This window comes from Protopterus annectens, chromosome 1.part1 (assembly GCF_019279795.1).
Source record: "Protopterus annectens isolate FY-2018-M chromosome 1.part1, PAN1.0, whole genome shotgun sequence".
NCBI classification, from domain to species: Eukaryota; Metazoa; Chordata; order Ceratodontiformes; family Protopteridae; genus Protopterus; species Protopterus annectens.
The window spans coordinates 1,635,077,782-1,635,098,156 of NC_056726.1; the positions used below are offsets into that span (position 1 = coordinate 1,635,077,782).

Genomic DNA, 20,375 nt, shown 5'->3' on the forward strand with positions numbered 1-20,375 from the left:
TGGGGGCAAGTCAGCCATCATACAGGCAGCCACGGATTGCTTGTACCCTCAAAGGCATCTCAGCAATGAACTGTGTTTTCTGTAGTTCTAACTCCCACCTCTAGGGGAGACATGAGCACCTGCATCAACACAGTGACTATCTACACCCCTCTTTCCATGCATATGTGTTCCATGACCCTACGTACTTTGGATTTGTCAAAGGGAGATCATGTCTTTTAAACATGGTGGACTTCGTTGAGACAGTCACCGAGGCCCTGGACGAGGGGAAATCTGTGCATACAGCCTACCTACAATTAGCCAAGGATTTTGACACTATCCCCCACTCAGGCATTATTAATAAACTTACCCAGCTTGGTATCAATCCTTAATCATTAGATGGGTCGCTAACTGGCTCACTGATAGAACACAGTCAAAACAGAGGAATCCCCCTCCAACAGCAGACCTGTAACCAGTGGGTATTCCACAGGGATCAGTCCTGGGACCTCTACTCTTTGGAATCTATTTCTCTGAAGTACAAGAAAATGAAAGGTCTGTGGCTGACAAAGTTTGCTGATGATTGCAAACTGGGAGAGGTCATAGAATCTCCAAATGATGTCAACTTCCTACAACTGGGTCTTAAAACAAATGATTGGTGCCAAAGCCATGGTCTTAAACTCAATGCAAAAAATTGTATGATCATGCCTTTCAGTAAATTTGATGTTCTTGCTAACTACTACATCAACAGCAATCCTATGTACACACTCAGTTGTGCGAGATCTGGGCACACAGGTAGCCAGCAACCTTACCTTTGACCACCATGTCTCCACTGTAGTAAGAAGGGCATTCTATTTTGCCTCTAGAAAAAAAGAAGTTATAACCTCCCTGTACTCTTCACTTCATCAGGACAATAACGGAGTACAACACACCTTTTGGTATCTACCTTTCCAAGCACCTGCAGCAAATGGAGAGACCATAAAGATTCCTCACAAGGAAAATTCAAGGTCTTCAGGATCTGTCTTATTTGGATTACCTGAAATCACTGTCACTTTAATCTGTTTCATAGAGACTACTCAGAGGCGATCTCTGTCTTGCATACAAGGCAATCTCTGACCCTGCTTTATTTGAAATACTCCATATCTGCAAGTCAAATGATACACGGGTTGCTCGCACTACAGACCTTAACCTGGTTATGTGGTATTAACAGAACTTGCTGGAGGGACAGATTTATCTCCTAGAGGTTACCACGCCTTTGGAACAGACTCCTACTTCATGCCAAACAGCACACCTAACTCACCATCTTCAAACGCAATATGGACAATTGGGTAGGTAACTGTAAATTCACCCCAGGGGTTCAAATTGTGTCTCTCTTGGAAAGGGGTAATAGGTGCTGATCGTGGAAATAAGGGTAGAACTTGGCTAGGCTTGTAAGAACCCTATGGCCATTAGCCTAGTAACTTCCTATAATCCTTCCCATACTGACAAGGGTCATCATCACTGGCTTGGGTAGTGGTAGCCCACATTCTCTACAGTATTGGCTCTCCATTTATAGTGCAAGTCTCGGCCCATACCACAGCAACAGGACTAGCTGACCTGTAACCAACACCACCCTTCCCACCCAGGATGGGAGAGCCACATGCCCCTAACTTCCGTCCTTCCCTGCCCAGCTTTTCCAGAACACAAACTGCTATCTGAAATTGGGTCTGTGGATCACAGCCAACAATTTATCTCTCTATGCCTGAGAGCTGGGAGGGTCTAGGATAAATTACTGAAAAGCAGCAATTTGAATGTCAGTTTGGATAAACCCCCCTTTTTATTTAATTTCTCCAAATATTTTGGGTTTCTAATACCATGATAGGAATGGACCCAAATCCTAAGTCAAAGTATGAAAAAAGTTCACAAAATTAGTATTGTTTCAATTTTTGATGTCAGGCAGAAGTGCACTATGCAGCACCAGCAATGTGCCCAGTAATGACTCCTCCTGCAATTCGTACAGAGTTACATGTACTGGTAACATATCTAAATACGCTTGCAGATTCTTAAGACCCTTTACTCCTAACTGTCTGGGTATCTTTCTTCCACATTGCCCGCGTTTCTGCCTGCCAATCCTGATATGTTATGATTTTGTGCCTCTCTATACGCAAGCCACTTTAGTCACTGGGTGTGGCAACTTCAATGATCAATATAACCCTCAACCTCTTAGCACAAGAAATCTGGACACAGCCCAACAAAATGGGGGGGGGGCAAAGGCCCCAAAATAGGGGACATTCTTTGAATACTGCTCTTATAAACTTAGAAAGTTATAGAATTACAGTGTTTGTTTTAACATACATTTTCTGAAGAATTTGAAGTCTGAAACTCAAATGTATGTCATTAATTAGTGACTTCAATCCTCAGATTATCCCAGTGATTCCCCAGAAAACCACAAATTTTATAAGGAACAGGCCAAAAATGTGAGTCAAATATCTGGACATTCTGCGAAAATCTTTAAGTTGAGAAGTATGATTTTGTCTTCTTTTCATGGACCACTATATCAGGTTTTCTAGCATCTATCTTTTGACAGTTGGGAATGGGTGATCCCATGTGATGGAGACCATCATTTTCTATGATGCTTTGTGGCTCATGTTTCCAGTGTTTTTCAGCTAGTTCAGTACCATAATATTTGTACAGTCCCCAGTCCAACAGTCTTGCCACATTATTATACCTTTCAGTACACAGTCCTTCTGCCATTTGTAAGTCACAACCAACAAAAAAGTATGCGACTGTTTCCAATTCTGTTTTACCAAACGTACATTTGTCCGTTTCTCCCACATGTTCAATGGACTTTGTAAACCAAAATGTACGTAGACCACTATCTTGGGCTGCCAATATTAACCTTTCATCTCTTGGTTTGAATTCAACTTTCCTTAGCCATTCCCGCATTTGATCCAGATCAACATGAGGTTCTTCCAGAAATTTTCTATATTTCTCGTCTGGTCCTTCACCTTATATTCTTTCTTTTGTTTTTTGGCACATTCAGTTGCTGCCTGATATTTATCTACTTCTGGTTTAATTTCCATTCCTGCTATGCTTTTGCTACATTAAGCAGAGAAATCATCTTAGACTTATTCTCCTCATGTTTCAAAACTTTCACTACATTTGGGTCTTGTGAAGTCAGCAGATATGTGTGGAGTCCCATGACTGCAGATCTATACATGTAATCAATTTCAAGGAGGCCCATCCCTCCTTCAGAATGGGGACTATATAATCTCAGTATGCATGGATTTTTATAAATCATTTGGTGAGCATGAAGCATCTTTCTTGTTTCCTAGCTAATCTATCCAACACGTTTTGGGGGCAATGACTCCAAAACTGTAAGTTAGGACAGGAAGATAAATCGTTTTTTAGCTTGCATTTTGTTCTTAGATGTCAATGTTATTTTTAGGATTAATTTACGTCTTCTAAAGTACTCCTTACTAAATTTTATTCACATTTGTTCATGTTTTATTGGTGATCCTTCATCAATTCCCAAATATTTATTCACTCCTTCTTGCTCAAGTTCTTTATATCACATTCTTGTCCCAAACTGATGTTTTCCTGGTGCTGCAGTTTTCCTGCTTTAAAGGTTGCTTTTGCACATTTATCAAGACCAAATGACATTCTTATATCATCTGAAAAAGTTTAGACAACTTGCAGTTGTACTTCAGTTCCTCATCTGATGAGCTATACAGTTTCAAATCCTCTACAAAGAGAAGATGAAAAGTCTTTACACTTTGCTGTTTTCTAGGAGCCAAATTATAGCCATGGCCTAAGCTGTTAAGTAGACAACTTAATGGGTTAAGGGCAAGGCGGAATAGCAGCGGTGACAGAGAGCCACCCTGGAATATCCCCCTTTGAATTTTTGTACCTGGAATAATAATTAGTCCTTTATCATGGCTTAATTGCAAAGTGGTCTGCCACTGTTTCATGGTCACTGTAACATAGTTGATCAGCGTATCTTATACATTTTTAAGCACTCTTTTACCCATGAATGTGGGATACTATCAAATGCTTTTTTGTAGTCAATCCATGCCATACTTAAATGATTCCCCTTTTTACTGTTCTTCACTATGACTTTAACAGCAAATGATCCTTTGTTACATATGACTTTCTTTTATTGCTCTTTTTGTTCTATTGCCATAACTGAGTTTTCTTCTAAATGACTACAGACTCTGTTGGCATCAATTCCAGTGTATAGCTGATACGTTGTCAGAAGGCAAGTTATTGGTCTATAATTTATAGGGTAGCATGAAGGTTCAGTCTTAAGTAGGAGCATTGCTTTTTCTGTTGTTAGCCAGGTTGGTGTCTGTCTGGGGTGCGCATATAAATAGTTCTTACTCATGGCTAAATCTTCAAGCAAAGATGTTAATACTTTTAACCAGAAGTAAAGTACTGCATCTGAGCCTGGGGTTTTCTTAACTTTGTTTCAATCTCTCTGGCCGCTACTTCATCTCATCTCTGTAGAAAACACCATCAGAAACTCATTAATAGGCTGTACACATTTATATGAATGAAGACCTTGTTTAAACTTTTTTTTCTGGCAAAATCAGTAATAATGATACCTGCTGGCTGCTTAAACAAAACTTCTTGAGCTACTGGCGCATTTGAAGATTTGACAATGCCCTCAATGTATTAAGCCAAGTTAATCACTTCAAAACTAGCCAAATGTGGCAATTATAACCTCAGTATCCTCAGTATAATGTACACAGTTCAGAGTGTACAACCCTGTCCTGTCCACTGTTACAACTAATCATTTCCAATCTTCCTAGCCTGTGTATGTCTGACATTAATGGCTAAGAACAGAATACAAATTATCTAGAATTGTTCTGTGAGGAAACTCTGGTATGAAATGTGAGTCAAAGAGTTCAATGCACTAACTACTAGTGTAGAAAATATAGAAACATTTTATCATATTTACCTACTAAATTAGAATCCTTATCCAGTGGAAACAATACTAAAAGTAGTTTCCCCATGTGTTAGGTGTTGATAAACAGTTTGCTGCAAGAATAGTCCTACCAGCAATATACAAGTACTGTCTTCTAAAAGAGAAGTATACATTATTTTGAGTACGGGAGAATGCAAGTCTGGAAAATGCATATTATACAACGACCCCCCCATTAATATTCCAAAACGTGCACGATGATTGGTCAGCGTGCACTTTGTAAATCAGACTTATACTAATGGAAAAAGATCCGGTCGCCCGGACGTTTTCCACTAGTATAAGTCTATTTGTACAGCAACGGAGAACGCAAGACCTCCGTTGCTTTTTAGACACTGTCTCGCTATGTTAAAGAAGTTTAATTTAACATAGCGAGACAGCTTTAAAAAAAAGTAACGGAGATCTTCCTTTCTCTATTGCTTTTTTTAAAGCCGTCTCGCTATGTTAAATGGGTTTAACATAGCGAGACAGCTTTAAAAAAAGCAACAGAGATTCTCCGTTGCTGTTTTTAAAGCTGTCTCGCTATGTTAAACTCCTTTAACATAGCAAGACACTTTGTAAAAAGCAATGGAGATCTTGCTTTCTCCATTGCTTCCACCCACAGCTCTGATGTACTGCGTAAGCATATGCATGTGCAGTACATCAGAACTGCCGCAGAATACCAGACAGCTACGGAAGGGCAGCACGGAGGCATTATACAATATTAAATAATGTCATCGTATCATAGCAATAACCCACTTCTGGGTGTGGGTAATGCTGGATTTACCCACGGTTGTCTTTGTTTGGCCACTCGGCCGCCGCGACCAAAACCACACCAACCGTGGGTAAATCCAGCATTACCCACACCCAGGCGTGGGTTATTGCTTAACTATCATTAAGAAAACATTTAAAAGTATAGTAGAGAAAAAAACTGCTTTGCAGCTGGAAGTCTCACTAACACAAATTTCATCTAGAGATTACCAACAGGCTGACCAAAAAAACTCTCCAATGAAATTCAGTGTTACTACAATGGAACTATCCTCTGTCTGACAGCCCAAAGAATAGGAATAATTTTCCTCATCGGAACTTAAACAGCAAGGCAATGCTGCATACAGAAATCAGTTTCACCAAAAGGATTTGGGAAAGGAGTTATTTTTCTTTTCCTCTTTAATGGTTAGACATACCTGCAAAGATCCAAATCTCTGTCCTATCCACAAAATGACACTAGTCCAATGAAGGACCAATGCAGGTCCCTATTTATTCAATGCTGTAGAGTAAGGCAGGAGGTAAAAATGCCTTCTGAGCATCCGCGCGATTTTCAATTTGAGATTGAGAAAAGTTTGTAATAGTTACTCTTATAAAAGATATTATGAGCCTCAGGCACCCTGTAATACCCTATCTGGTTTAACAGAGGCAGAGGAAAACACATCCGATTAAACAGCCTCTGAAAACACATATAGCTAAGACTAGAGAAGAGAGGTAAAAAGCTAAATTCCCTAAGCCTTTTCGAAAAAAAGCCTAGTCCCTTTTTCCCACTTAACCAGCCTCATAGAGTGAAGTGTCTCTGAAAAAGAAAAATCTGGAGGAGAAAAAGAAAAGAAAAGGAGGCATCAGGAGAAGCAGGAAGTACTCCATCAGAATCAGAATAGAATAAGTACTCCTGAAAGTCTTCAAGCGAAGACAACTGAAACTTCTGAGTTTGTTCAAAACTTTACAACTCTGGCTCCACCTAGGCTAATCAGGTAATCAAATCTTCTGACATTTTCAAGCGTAAATCATGTAGGCACAGTTACAAGACTAGGAGTGACACCAAGGACCCTGCTGAACTACCTGGAACTAGAAGGAGAAGCCTGGCCTGCACTGGGGAAGGGAGGAGGGAAGTAGAAGGAGAAGCCACCCTGGGAAGGGGAGCCTCAAGACAGGCCACGTCTACCAAAACCCCTGTCTCCTCACCAGCCTCTCTCTAAAAAAAAATTAAGGAAATCCTAGACCACTGAAGAACTCTGCTGAAGGACCCACTGCGACCGACTCATCACCGGCGGCGGGCGGGCAACCCGTCTTTAAACTGTGCCGTGAGGCGGGAATCCCGGCTGACGCTCGCGGGTACGCAGCTTTACGAGAACCAGCGGCGTATTATAATGCGGCCGCTTATATTAAACCTTGAACGACACCCAAGCGACACAAATCTACGTGTGCTCAGGCCTAACAAGGCGACACCCCACTAAATGCTCGCGCCCCAAACAAAGATGCAAAAGAATGATAATCCCTATGTATCTGTTTCCCACAAGAAATACAATTATTCACTTTTCTGACATCGGTACTACACTAAAAAACAAAATAATCGTACTTAGCCAACTTGGATTCGGTCTGAAACTCGCTTCTGCATCGGACCATGCGGCAAAAAGACTGAGGATATGGTCATGCGCTTTTGTACCCTGACGTCCTGATGTCAGTTTTAAGCGCCTTGACCGACGTCAGCCTAATACTTTGGTATTCGGGCCGACCGAGGACAGCGGACTACCCATATGTAAGGACTGCAGCAATGTGAGATGAAGAACATCTGGAAGGAGTTAAGGAGGGCCAAGCTTGGAAAAATAGCCCAGAAGTGCAAAACTCATCTGTCTTTGAAACTTGATCTAATGCAGAAATTTCAAATTAGATGCTGATGAATGAACAATTAAGGTCCTTTCTTTTGCAAGCACTGAGGTCAATGAGGATAAATTACTCTACTTTAGAAGTTTTAGATCCCTGTTTTGACAATAGTTTGAACTGTGTTATCTTCCTCTGAATATGTGGAAAATATCTGTTTGGTATGTGAGGTCTCTAGTACGTTCATTAAATTATTCCTCTTTACTACTCTTCACTAGTGTATCCTTTTCAATCTTGATACTACTTAACGTACTGAATAAAATCCACTGTTTTAAAGTTACGCATGTTAAAAGTGGACTAAAGCCAAAAACAACTACAAGAAAAAGCTTTAAGGATGTCATGAAGACTCTTGATGAAAAACAGCAAATAATCAATGAGTGCAAGGCACTAAACATTTAAATATTATTCCTTTTTAAAGCAGGATGTGAAGCACTCAAAATGGTAAAAGAACTGGAAGACCACAGCAAGCAAGGCTGCACAGTAAACAATGTCTGAAGGAGTGCTGACTTGAGGTCAACACTAGTCTGCCAAGAAACTTAGGAGTTCTGGATAGAGATGAACATACTAAAGTGAATAAAGCTCAAATGTACCATAATAAAGATGCACATTTCCTGTTTTGCTGAAGATGAAAAAGTTCCTTAATACATTTCTGAATACACACTATACTATGAACATACTATGCGAACAGCATTCTGAAATAATTCAGTAAAGATGCACTGCTGCTTCATTCTAAACACTACATCTGTTCTTGCAATATTATTCTATCAAACCTCAGATGTTTAAAGGCTGCTGAGATACAGGAACACAGACAAATTACGCTCTCAAAATGGTGACCATTTTCTACTTGATCAAAATGAAGATGATTCAAAAAATCCAAGAAATTATGCAATTCAAAATATGTTACTCTCACTGCAGTATAATAACAAAAAATCCCCATTTCAATAGGATACTTTACCTAACTGCAGAAAAGCGCTTTGCTTTTGCCTTCTCCAGGAACTTCTTGTACTTGGCTATCTTTTCATCTAGAGTTTTAAGCACTACTTTTGTGTCTGTTTCTCTTTGCGCACTTTTCTGCATTACTTCTGAGGATTCCTGTTCTGTACCATGTGACATTTCTGCTTCACCATGTTCTTCAGTTTCAGCATCATCTTCATCTGATATATCTTCTTCAGTTTCATCTGAATCAGACATGTTCGACATCTCCAGTGGTACAAGATCCTCCTCAGAAAACTCAGGTGCTACATTAATTTTGCCAAAGTTTTGCCGAACTTGTGAGACGAGTTGTGGCATTTCTGAGTTCACCTGAGTCTGGCCACAATCTGCTGATTCTGCAGCTGGTTCTTCTGTGTTAGCAATTTTCTCTTCTTCACTGCCTTGAAGTGCCGCATCACCTACTTTCTGCATATCTGCAACCTAAAAGACAATAAAAAGGTAACTGCAGGACAACTGTTCTACACAAAATTTCAGCCCTTCAAATTATCTTCTACCATGTCTCAAAAAACATGAAGAATGACTGTAAACTTCTGTACCAAATTAAGACATTCCTACAGAAAACACAAGCCAGCTGTACTGAAAAACCAGAAGGGCCATCCATACATATTTTACATAATATTTAACAATTCATGCTCATTTAATACAACAAAAGATACAGACTGAGTTAATTCTCATACAGCATTTACAACCACACAAGGGAGCTAGCAGGATTTTTTGCAGGGGAGTGCAAACCCAGACCCCCCCCCCCCCCCCCACACACACACAGCCATTCCAGTGTCCCATTACACCTGGCTATTTCTCCCCAGTTGCCATAAACATTGTTCAAAACTCTCAGTGTGCATACTGTTTTATACTTTACTTCTACAAGACTACATATATTTGGATTTAATTTACAACTTTTATTTCAAATTTTATAGCACAAACACTGAGACATTTGCTAAACAAAGCAATAGTCTTACAATGAAAACAGACTTAGCATTAAAACTTCTCTGCCTCTGAAACTCACATTCACTGAAACAGGATTGAAACCCACATTCAAAGAGAATGCATCTGGGCAGTGGCAGGTGAAGTTTACCTTGCACACAGTTTTTGGACCATGACAAACTTCTGTAATTCATCTGCCTGACTGTATTAATTAGAATATATAATAATTGAATTATATCCATTGTATAATACATCACCACTTGTTAGAGTGTGTTTTAAATTTATAGTTTTGAACATTTTTCCAGTAAGCAATGAAAAAAAAATAGATAAACCAGTAATGACAAACTGCCCAGTTCAGAACATTTTAACCATAACAGGCCACTCAGACGTCTGTCATTACAATAAACCTATATCATCAATATGCACAATCTCTGCAAAAGTAAAAGTCATCTGAATAATTCCACATTAAAAAGATCTGAAAAGAATGAAGAGATTGTTGTTAGAAAACAACTTATACTTCAGTGTTTTATCTACAAATTCAGTGCCTGTTGCCCTTGAAGAATAAATTGCCTATGTTACATTAAAAGAAATGGTAAGCTGGTATATTGCAACAGGGAATGGGCAACAAGCTAAAAAAGAGGTTCAAAGTTACCAGGTGTCTCATCCAAAGGAGGGCATTCTAAAGACTGCAGTACACCACCCCCTTAAAATACAAATTTACATGCTGTGGGAGTAGAAGCTACAGCCCTCTGTATCAAGATGCAAGTATGGTACCTGCTGTTCTCCTAGCACTCCTTTAAAATTCTATACCATAATAGTGATACCATTTTCTAAACAAAACAGTTGCATGTTTTAAGCAGACTTAGCATAAACAGCAAGCAGTAAACTTCTCTTCCCTTGAACCTCAATTCCTTGAAAATGCACTTGAAAATAAATTCCACCTGCTAACTCTTAACTAGGGCATTTCACACACTGTCTCTCTTAGACACACACACACACACACACACACACACACACACACACACACACACACACAATCTATGATAGCAGTCCCCCAAATCTTGCATTAGGCAGTGGGTAATGCTGAATTTCCCTCGTATAAATACAGCAGTATTTACTGCTCAGAATGGAACAGTGCTGTTAGATAAGTTACATACTAAAACAACGTATGAAGAAAAAAATGGCTTTCCACAAAAGTCCCTTGCTGCAGCTGGGGCTTTGAGTTTACATGTGAACATACTTCACTCCTATTTTTCAATGTTTTAAATATGAGTATGAGTCATCAATTTTAGTACACTTAACGACTATTTATCTTTAAAATGGAAGACTTAGAATAGTACAGAGAAACTGTCAGTGATGGAGCATCGCTGTGCCCCAATTCTGTTGTGCGTGTCTGTGTGTTCTAATATCTGGGAGAAATGTACTATGTGGCAGTGAGTTAAGTACTCTGCTAATAAGGTTCAAATGTTACACAAACTCCTATGCATACCTCTCAGCTGCTATGGTTTAGGAGCAACGCTGTTTTGTCCTTAGATTTAGCCTCTGTCTTCCTTATTACACATATTTTCTTCACAAAAAAAAAAAGCCAGCGCTATAATGCTTAATGCTCAGTGGTTGAAGAATAATGTCCATTGTCTGTAGTTTCTTCTATCTGCCATACAATACAACAAACCCTTAATAAAGAAACATTAAACCCAAACGGACTTGATGCAGATACATTTACTGTCTCAGCCACTGCCAATCAGACATCATGACTTCTCGTTGATTTGTTATGATTTAACAAAGGAGCAGGGGACTGATCTTGTAAAACGTTTACAAACTTTTTGCCCTCATACTTGTATAGCTAAGCCAAACAATTAAGTTTATCCATACATCCTAATCAAAACCTAACCTCCCAAAATGCACCCCAACACTGCACACACACACACACACACACACACACACACACACACACACACACACACACACACACACACACACACACACACACTACTGACACACAGTCTCAAGTGAACCGCATTCACATTTTGGCTCCAAGCTGGAACTGCCATTCAATGCAGAAAAACAAAACTCAGGAGCTTCTTTCCCGTCTCCGATTCTCTGTCTGTGATTAACATTAACGGTACACACCTTCAGTTCTACAATCTCACACCACCACACGACGTATACCTTCACTGAAATCTTTCTGGTCACAAAAAATCTTTGTTCGGGATACCACTCTATCTGCCGCCCACTGTCATCCAAACTCTACCCAACAAACAGTTAATGGTCGGAGACAGCGATGCAGTTTGAGGTGGAAATGAGGCTTGTCATATGCACCATGTGATTGCAACCTCCAATAACATCTCCTCCAAACGATGCAAGTTTCACAGAAAAAAAAAAACGTAAGTTGAAATGGAAAAAATGTACATTTTTTGCAAGTACATTTTTCAATTTCAACAAATAGTCACAGATAAGAAAATCCAGGGGGGTGCAAGGGCACCCCCCCCTTGCACCTGCCTGCAGGCGTTCTTGCTACCATGCCTTGGTGCGGATAAGGGACGGCCTCTGCAAGTCAAAATGATCCAAATCTTCTGCTACAGAATGCAGTGATTATGCAGCACTTCTAGTCCAGCACAAAGACTTGTAAATTACAGACAATTACAACCTGGAGTTCCAAATGCATTTAGAAACTCAAGTATGTAACGTTCTTCATTCAGTCCTGCCAAGTAAGAGGCCTGGCTGTGGAGTACAGGAATACAGCTCTGACTACAACAAAGATGATCTGCTTTTGACTAGTATCTCTGGCAATGAAAAAACATGGTGGGGAAGGAAGGCAGTGAGCTGCCAGAGCCTGATCCCTCATCTTGGGAGAAGAGAAGGGTGGTTCTAGTTGGCTGAATACCACCATGCAAGTGGAGGCTTGCAAATCACCAAAATGGGTAGGTCTGAGGATGTCAGTAATGATATTAAGGGAGAGAGTAGGATGCCTATGGTGATGTGGGTGCTTACGTCAGTCACAGGGTGTGAGGTTAGGGCCTTAGTAGAAACATTATTGTTGAGATGCCAGTGAGGACATAAATCATCTCCATGGTTGCCTTGATGGCTCCTCTACTAGATGGACACTGCCTCTATAGTTGAGAGGCCCAGTACAGGGAAAGTCCAGTTGTGTACGAACTTGGCATAACAGTAGATGTCCTACTGATCAGTATTGCTGACATATGGCTTGCCACCGCTGACATCTGGCTGAAGCACCTTCTCAAAGTCATATGTCTGATACATGACCACAGTTCATAAGCACGGGGGTATACAGATGGAAGTAAGACTATCTCCAAGACAGCGGTCTGAAGATTAGTGAGAGAGGGAGACTGGTCAGTTAGAAAGGGTATAACTTGAATAGGCAAGTAAAATCCCTAGTTACCATGCAGCACAATAGAGGTTAAAACGGGGAGAGAAAGAAGGTTGAAGTAAGTCAGAGAAGAGGGGTTGAAGGGTGGGAAGGAATATTACAACAGTGTAGGACATCTACTGTTATGGTAAGTTCTTACATAATTGTACTGTGCCCTGACTGATATCACTGTTGTAGTACTCCTGACATATTGGTGATTTCCACAGCTGAAGAAGGTCGAGAGAAGGGTGGTTGACTACTAAGTAGATGAGATGTCTAGCAGTCCAAACAGGACAGACCTAGCAAAGGCAGCCCTGGAGCTAGACAAGGAATCAATTTTGCAATGTTTGGTGGAGGTGTTTACAGAAGATCATGCAGCAGCTTCCAAGAAAGACCTGGATCTACTCCCCTGTGAAAAGCACCTAATGAAGCCACTGCCCTAGTGAAATGAGCTTTTGGGCAGAAAGGCAAGGACTCGCAACAGTGTGAAGAGCAGAAGAAAATGGCCTTACAGATTCAAGTTGCAATAGTTTGTTTAGAGATCATCTGGTCCAGCTTAGGGCTCAAAGTATAGAAACAGCTGGTTAGACTTCCTGAAGGATTTAGTTTTGTCCAAATAAAATGCTCAGTTGTCTGTGAATGTCCATAGAATTTAAGATTATTTTCCCAATATTTTGGGAATTGCAAAAAAAAGTGGGTAGCTGAATAGCTTGATTGAGGGACATCTCATTCACTACCTTAAGCATGAAGGATGGATTAGCCCAGAGAGTCACCCTGTCCTTCCTGAAAATAAGAAAATGTAGAATGGCAATGACAGCTTGTAACTCAAATTCTCCAAGCAGTGGTGACAGCCAAGAGTATATTATTTTTCCAGGAGCAGAATGTTAAAGTAAAGTTTGCTCCACTAAAGAGCAACAGCCTGCAAAACCTGTTTGCTTAGGGTCCATTCATGGGGGTCCTCTAAGAAACGTATGTGGATGTGAGGGTGATGCCCATCTGGGTGGCTAATTTCCATGTCTCCTGTGCCAACTTGCACAACTGGTTAAGACCTGGTGTCTTCCTGTTTATGTACTATATGACCATGGTATTGTCTGTGTACACTAGGAGTGGTTTGGGTTTCCATAGATGGAACAGTCTCTGCCAGAGCTTGTAGAAGAGTCCTCATTTCCTTTAGACTGATATGTTCTTTCAAGAACTATGGTTGCCTTTTGCCCTGTACCTGGTGTGATCCTGTACATGCCTCCACACCTTGTCCGAGCAGTCTATGTGAACTTTTGAAGAGGAGTAGGAATTGTGGATGAAGTCCTGGGTTGAGATTGATCTGCTCCTTCCACCAAAGTAGCTCCTTTTTGAGACCAGGGAGGAGGGGGATCAGGATGTCCAATGGGGTGGCAGTGGATCAGACAGATTTCAAATACCATTGGATTTCCCTTATGTGAAGTCTGGCTAGGGGAAGCGCAGGAAATGGAGGCCATCATGAAACCCAACATTCTTAACATCTCCCCTGTTGTACAGTATGTTGCAGAGGACAGACCTAGGAAGAAATTGGGCAGACTGAATTTTATCCTAAGGGAAGAAGCTGTGGATTTTCTGTGTCCAGTCTGCAGCCCAGAAAAATCAGTTGCTGTGTAGGCACAGTGGTGCAGCGGTAGCAATGTCGCCTCACAGCAAGAGGTTCTCCGGTTCGATTCTCAGCTCGGGTGCCTTCTGAGTGGAGTCTGCATGTCCTCCCTGCGTTTGTGTGGGTTTCCTCTGGGTGCACCGGTTTCCTCCCACATTACAAAGACATGCATCTGGAGCATTTCTCCCCGGGCCTCCTCTGAAAATTGGCATCGTTCCAAGTCGGACTTTCCCAGTTAACAAATGTTAAATAATTAAATAAATAAATGTTGGATTTTTTTTCATAGGTAGGTACTAGGCTATTGCCCCTAGGGCCTCTATAAGCCTAGTCAAAAAGGTACCCTGGCTTTCACCACCCAAGAAAATTATTTTCCTGTGCCCCTGTCGAGCAGAGCCACAGAAGTGATCCCCGGGGTGAATTTCCTATTTCCCATCCAATCATCAAGATATTTCTTGAAGAGTGCTAATGAGGAGCTTTGTTTGATATAGATAGGTAGTTTGTTCCAGACTATGGGAAATCTCTGGGAAAGTAACCTATCCCTCCAGCATGTTCTGTTCATTGTTGTGACAAGGTTTAGGTCCCTAGAGCATGTAAGCTTGGAGGGATTGGGATTTCTTTAAGTGGAGCATGTCCAATAGCCCTGAGTTTGACATAGCTTTGTTATGTTCGGCAGAGATCACCTCTGAGTAGGCGATATGCGATGGAGTAAAGCTGGAGTTTTTTGAGACGGTCTGCGTAGGGCATCTGTTTTGAGGCTGGTAATCTTCTTTGTGAGGTATTTCTGTGGCCTTTCCAGTTGTTGTAGATGTCTTGTGAGGTACATACCAAAAGGGGCGCTGTATTCTATAATGGGTCTAATGAGTGACGAGTAGAGGGGAACAATGACCTCTTTTTTCTTGGATGAGAAACCTTTTGTGATGAGGTGTGCCACGTAGAAGGATTTCCTGACTACTATGGCGATGTGATTATCAAAGTTGAGACTACTGTCCATCTGTGTCCCAAGGTCCCACCTATGTGGTAGTTCATGGGTACAGAGTTTTTACCAAAAGGGATGACAATGCACTTTTTGGCATTGAGCATGAGGCCATGGCTTTGACACCAGGCATCTGTCTCAGTGAGGCCCTTTGTAGGATGTCCACATTGTTAGCAGTTTCGATTATGGCTCCTAGTTTGCAGTCATCTGCGAACTTCATTAGTCAAAGACCTTCTGTGTTAGCCTGTACTTCAGAGAAGTAGATACCAAACAGGAGAGGACCTAGGACTGAACCCTGTGGTACTCCACTTGTCACTGGTCTGAAGTCAGATTTGGAGTCTGCTACTTTCACAGTGTGGGTTCTGTCAGTGAGCCAGTTGGCAACCCATCTTGTGACATAGGATTTATACCTACTTTAGTGAGTTTATGTATAATTCCAGAGTGGGGGATGGTGTCGAAAGCCTTGGCGAGATCTAGATAGGCTGTGTGAACCACCTTACCCTCATCTACTGCTTTAGTGACCGCTTCAAAAAAGTCTATTAGGTTTAGGAGACATGATCTGCCTTTTACAAACCCGAACTGGGTGGGGTCCAGAGTTTGGAATCACCAATGTCATTGTTTATAAGTTCCATGATGATACGTTCGATAGCCTTGCAGACCAGGCTCGTCAGGCTAATGGGGCGGTAGTTCCCGGGGTCCATGGTCGCTCCCCATTTGTGGAGTGGGATTAAGTTGATTGTGAAACCCAGACTTGACAGGAGTTGGAGAGTGAAATATAGATGCTGAAGGAGGATTCCTGGAGAGAGAGCTTGTAGCTAACAGGTCATCCCAGCAGGGAAAACTCAATTCCTTGGGTGCGGCAAAATGCCACTACTGGAGCTAGGCACTTTGTGAACACCCCTAATGCTGTGGAAAGACCAAAAGGCAGAGTGGTAAACTGAAAAGGTGTGGATTCAAGAGGAAAAAATTAGGAATTTCTTGCATGAAGGATGAAGAGATATGTGCAAAAAAAGGCATCCTTCAGATCTAGGGACTTTAGAAAGGCCTGGGGGAGAATGCAAGGCAAGAAAGAGCATTTTGAAAGTTGGTACTTTCAAGAAAGTGTTTAGAAGAGAAAGGTCTATAATGAGTCTCTACTGTCCTCCTTTCCTGTTTTTTTTTTTTTTTTAAACAAGAAACATCTTTATGAAATTATCACATATGACATAGGCAATCATACATTTATATAAAATGAAAACAAACCATATTAACATAATTTTAGTTGCAAACATTATACATCACAAATCATGTTGACATAATTGTACTTGCAAACATTATACATCACTTATCTATCTGCTCACTGTCAGTCAAACATTACATAGCTCATTCACTTTGTCCTCCTTTTCTTGGCAACAGAAAGATTTTGGAGTAGAATCCTTTTCCTACAAAGTCTTTTGGGAGTTGTTCAATGGTGCCCTGATTCAGGAGGTCCTGGATAATGGCAGCGAGTAGAGATAAAGTACAGTTTTGTACCTACCATAAATGTAGATGTTCGAGTGCTAATACAGCTGCAGTCATAACAGATGGGTTTTCCTGCAGTCAGGCGGGTCCTCGGTCGGCCGAATTCCAAAGTCTAGGTCCGGCGTCGGTTGTCGTCGCTTCTTCCCTGACGTCAGTGCGACAGGGGTATAAAAGAACCAGCCGATGCCATTTTCTTCAGTTTTTCTTGCCCCAGATGTCAGGTGCCCCCAGAAGGAAGGCAAAACATAAATTTATGTAATAAAGCAAATGCAATATAATCAAAAAACAGTAGTTGCAAGCAAATACACCATAAAAGAATACCCCAATGAGGTTGTATGAGGAGGTGTTAGCCATTAGGCCTGTCCCAAGAGGGGAAGGAGGGAGGGAAACCTGGACTACAGCTGTATTAGCACTCAAACATCTACATTTATGGTAGGTACAAAACTGTACTATGTTCATCGTGCATACAGCTGCAGTCATAACAGATGGGTAGAATCCTAAAGCTAATAAAGGGGTGATAGGCACTAAGTGGAACTAGGTGGAGCCAGGATGCCCTGCAAGACTGCAGTGGCAAAGCCTGCTCTAGTTTTGGAGTATAATGGTAGGTGATAGTGCTTGGAGAAAGTATGTACAGAACTCCAAGTGGCTGCTTCCAAAATATCTTTGGTAGGAACCCCCCCTGAGGAAAGCTGCAGAGGTAGCTGTGGCCCTTGTGGAGTGAGATCTGATGCCTGTAGGTACAGTTTTACCATGAAAAGAGTAACAAAAGCATATGCAGTGGGCTATCCATTTTGAGATTGTCTGTTTGGAAATAGGCTTCCCTTGAGCACCTGTAGCATAGGACACAAAGAGTTGCTCTGATTTTCTGAAAGGCTTTGTTCTGTCCAAATAATAACGGAATTGTCTGTGAATGTCCAAGGAATGTAGCAGCCTCTCCCCTTTGTTTTGTGGATTAGGGTAAAAGGTAGGTAAGTGGATAGCCTGATTCAAGGCTACCCTGGATACTACCTTTGGCATAAATGAAGGATTGGTTCGTAAGGAAACTCTGTCCTGATGGAAAATGATGAAAGGCTGCACAGCCATGAGTGCTTGTAGTTCCGAAACCCTGCGTGCTGAGGTGATAGCTAGAAGGAAGGCTGTTTTCCATGACAAATATTGCAGATCTGTTGCAGCAGCTGGCTCAAAAGGAGGCAGGGTTAGTTTTTCTAGAATGAAATTGAGGTCCCAAGCAGGTACTGGTTGCTTCCTTGGGGGTTTTATATTCTTAGCCCCTCTGAGGAACTGTCTTAAGAGAGGGTGAGAGAATAAAGGAGGATTAGTGTTGTACTCTGCAGAAATGGCTGAAACATGGATTTTGATGGAGGAGAATGAACGTCCACTGCTTAGCAGCTTGGCTAGTACTGTAGTATTTGAGGTAAATTCAGTATTCCAGGATTCTGACCCTTTTTCTGATTCCAGGCACAAAACCGTTTCCATTTTGCGGAGTAGGCTTTTCTAGTAGAAGGCCTTCTGGCCTCCAAAATGACATCCTGCACCTCCTTGGAGAGTAGGGTCTGCTGTGAATTTAAGGAATCCTCCATGCTGCTTGAGTGAGTGTTTTCAGCTGACTGTGAAGAGTTTTGAAGTTGTGCTGAGTCAGTAGAAGAGGCATTAGAGGCAGGATCCATGGTGGGGAATGCGTCAGGCTCCTCAGGAGTGGGTACCAGTGCTGTCTTGGCCAGTCTGGAGCAATGAGAATCATCTTTGGTCTGTCTGCTCTGGCTTTTAATAGAACTTTGGCCAGCAGTGGAAGAGGTGGAAAGGCATAAACCGTCATTGTTGTCCAACTGAAAGAGAGTGCGTCCACTTTCCAGGCCTGTGGATGAAAGGTCCTTGAGCAGAATTTTGTCAATTGGTAATTTCTGTGGGTGGCAAAGAGATCTATGTCTGGCCTTCCCCATGCTTGAATTATCATTGTAAAAACTTGAGGATGCAACTTCCATTCATGCGGATCTGTCATATTTCTGCTCAGGTTGTCTGCCAGTGTGTTTTCTTTCCCTGGCAGGAATTGTGCTTGAAGTTGGATTTGCAATTCCAGAGCCGTGTTCCAAAGGGACATGGCTAGTCTGCACAGGGGGTATGAATGAGTTCTTCCCTGATTGCTTATGTACCACATCACTGTGGTGTTGTCTGTTCTTATCAATAGCTGGCCTGGATGCAGTAGGTCTTTGAAAGCCATAATAGCATTTATTATGAGCAGTATCCTACCTTCACCAAGAATGATGCCACAATACAGAGACAAAATGATCAGTTTTAATAACTGGCTTAATTTCTGGTGTCATTCTAAGGGGATCCAATGTCTGTCTTCCTGGAATGACATGCTTGACAAGCCACGCTGCTTTCGCGGGGGCTTTGTGCACCTGTACCCTGGGTTTCCGTTTACGGCAAGCTCTTGCCACCCCCACCCCCCCATAGTTTTTTTTCAGGCTCAAATTCTAAACCCCCCTAGAAAACTAGAAAACAAAAAAAAAAACTAAGGGTAATGCTGCTCAATGCCATGTCTAAAGTCTAAATCAAGCAAGCTCTCTCTCCTCAGTATGGAGAACATCGATGTCTGTGCTGTGACTGAATTATTTGGACAGAACAAAGCCTTTCAAGGATCCTGAGAGCACCCCACACTCAGGTTTTTTACATCTCATATCGTTTCCCCCCCAAAACCCGGACCGTACCACAAAAGGAGGGGGTGTATCCATATTCATCAAGGATACCCACACCTCCAGGCTGGTGGCAACTCACAAATCATCAGAGACCATTCAGGTGCAATTAACCATAGGCAAAACTGCTCTACAGTTTGTAGCATGTTACAGGCCACCCTCTCAAACTCAGGAACCCCACACAGCCTTCCTGAAGACACTGGAGAGTATAAATGTCTTTCCAAACACCATCATATTGGGTGACTTCATCTACCCAAACATAGACTGGGAACATTACTCAAGCCCCAATACCCTAGCCCAAAGGTTCTTGGAGTTCATAAACTCAAATGCTATGGAACAACTTGTCACCATTCCCACAAGAGGTGAAAATATACTAGACCTGATCATCACAAACATGGGGACAAAATGCTCCACACCGGAAGTATATCCCTCATTGGTGAGATCAGACCATAAACTAATCTCACTGGAGATCCACATCCCACCCCACCCCAACAAAAGACCACAGTGAAGAACTTCTCAAAAGCCAACTTCACACTTCTTAAGACTGGTGTGGTATCCTTCAAGGCCCCTGAGCCATTGGAAACCACAACCCACGCTGAATCCCTTACACAAATGCTCTCGAGCACCCTCCAGGATTGCATGGATCAAGCAATCCCAAATAAAATCAAGACCCTTTCCACCAAAGGCAAACGCCCGATCTGGTGGACTCCAGCCATAAACAAACTTTACAACAAGAGGAGAAA

At 41.7% G+C, this 20,375-nt stretch overlaps 1 protein-coding gene across 1 annotated transcript in view; it reads right to left on the bottom strand.

Annotated features, from left to right (window-relative positions):
* The window catches only part of GNL2 (G protein nucleolar 2), an 859,639-nt gene that overhangs the window by 204,206 nt on the left and 635,058 nt on the right, over window positions 1–20,375 (bottom strand). Inside the window, 1 exon segment of the mRNA XM_044083721.1 lies at window positions 8,517–8,974. Within this exon segment, the coding sequence (XP_043939656.1) occupies window positions 8,517–8,974 (458 nt within the window).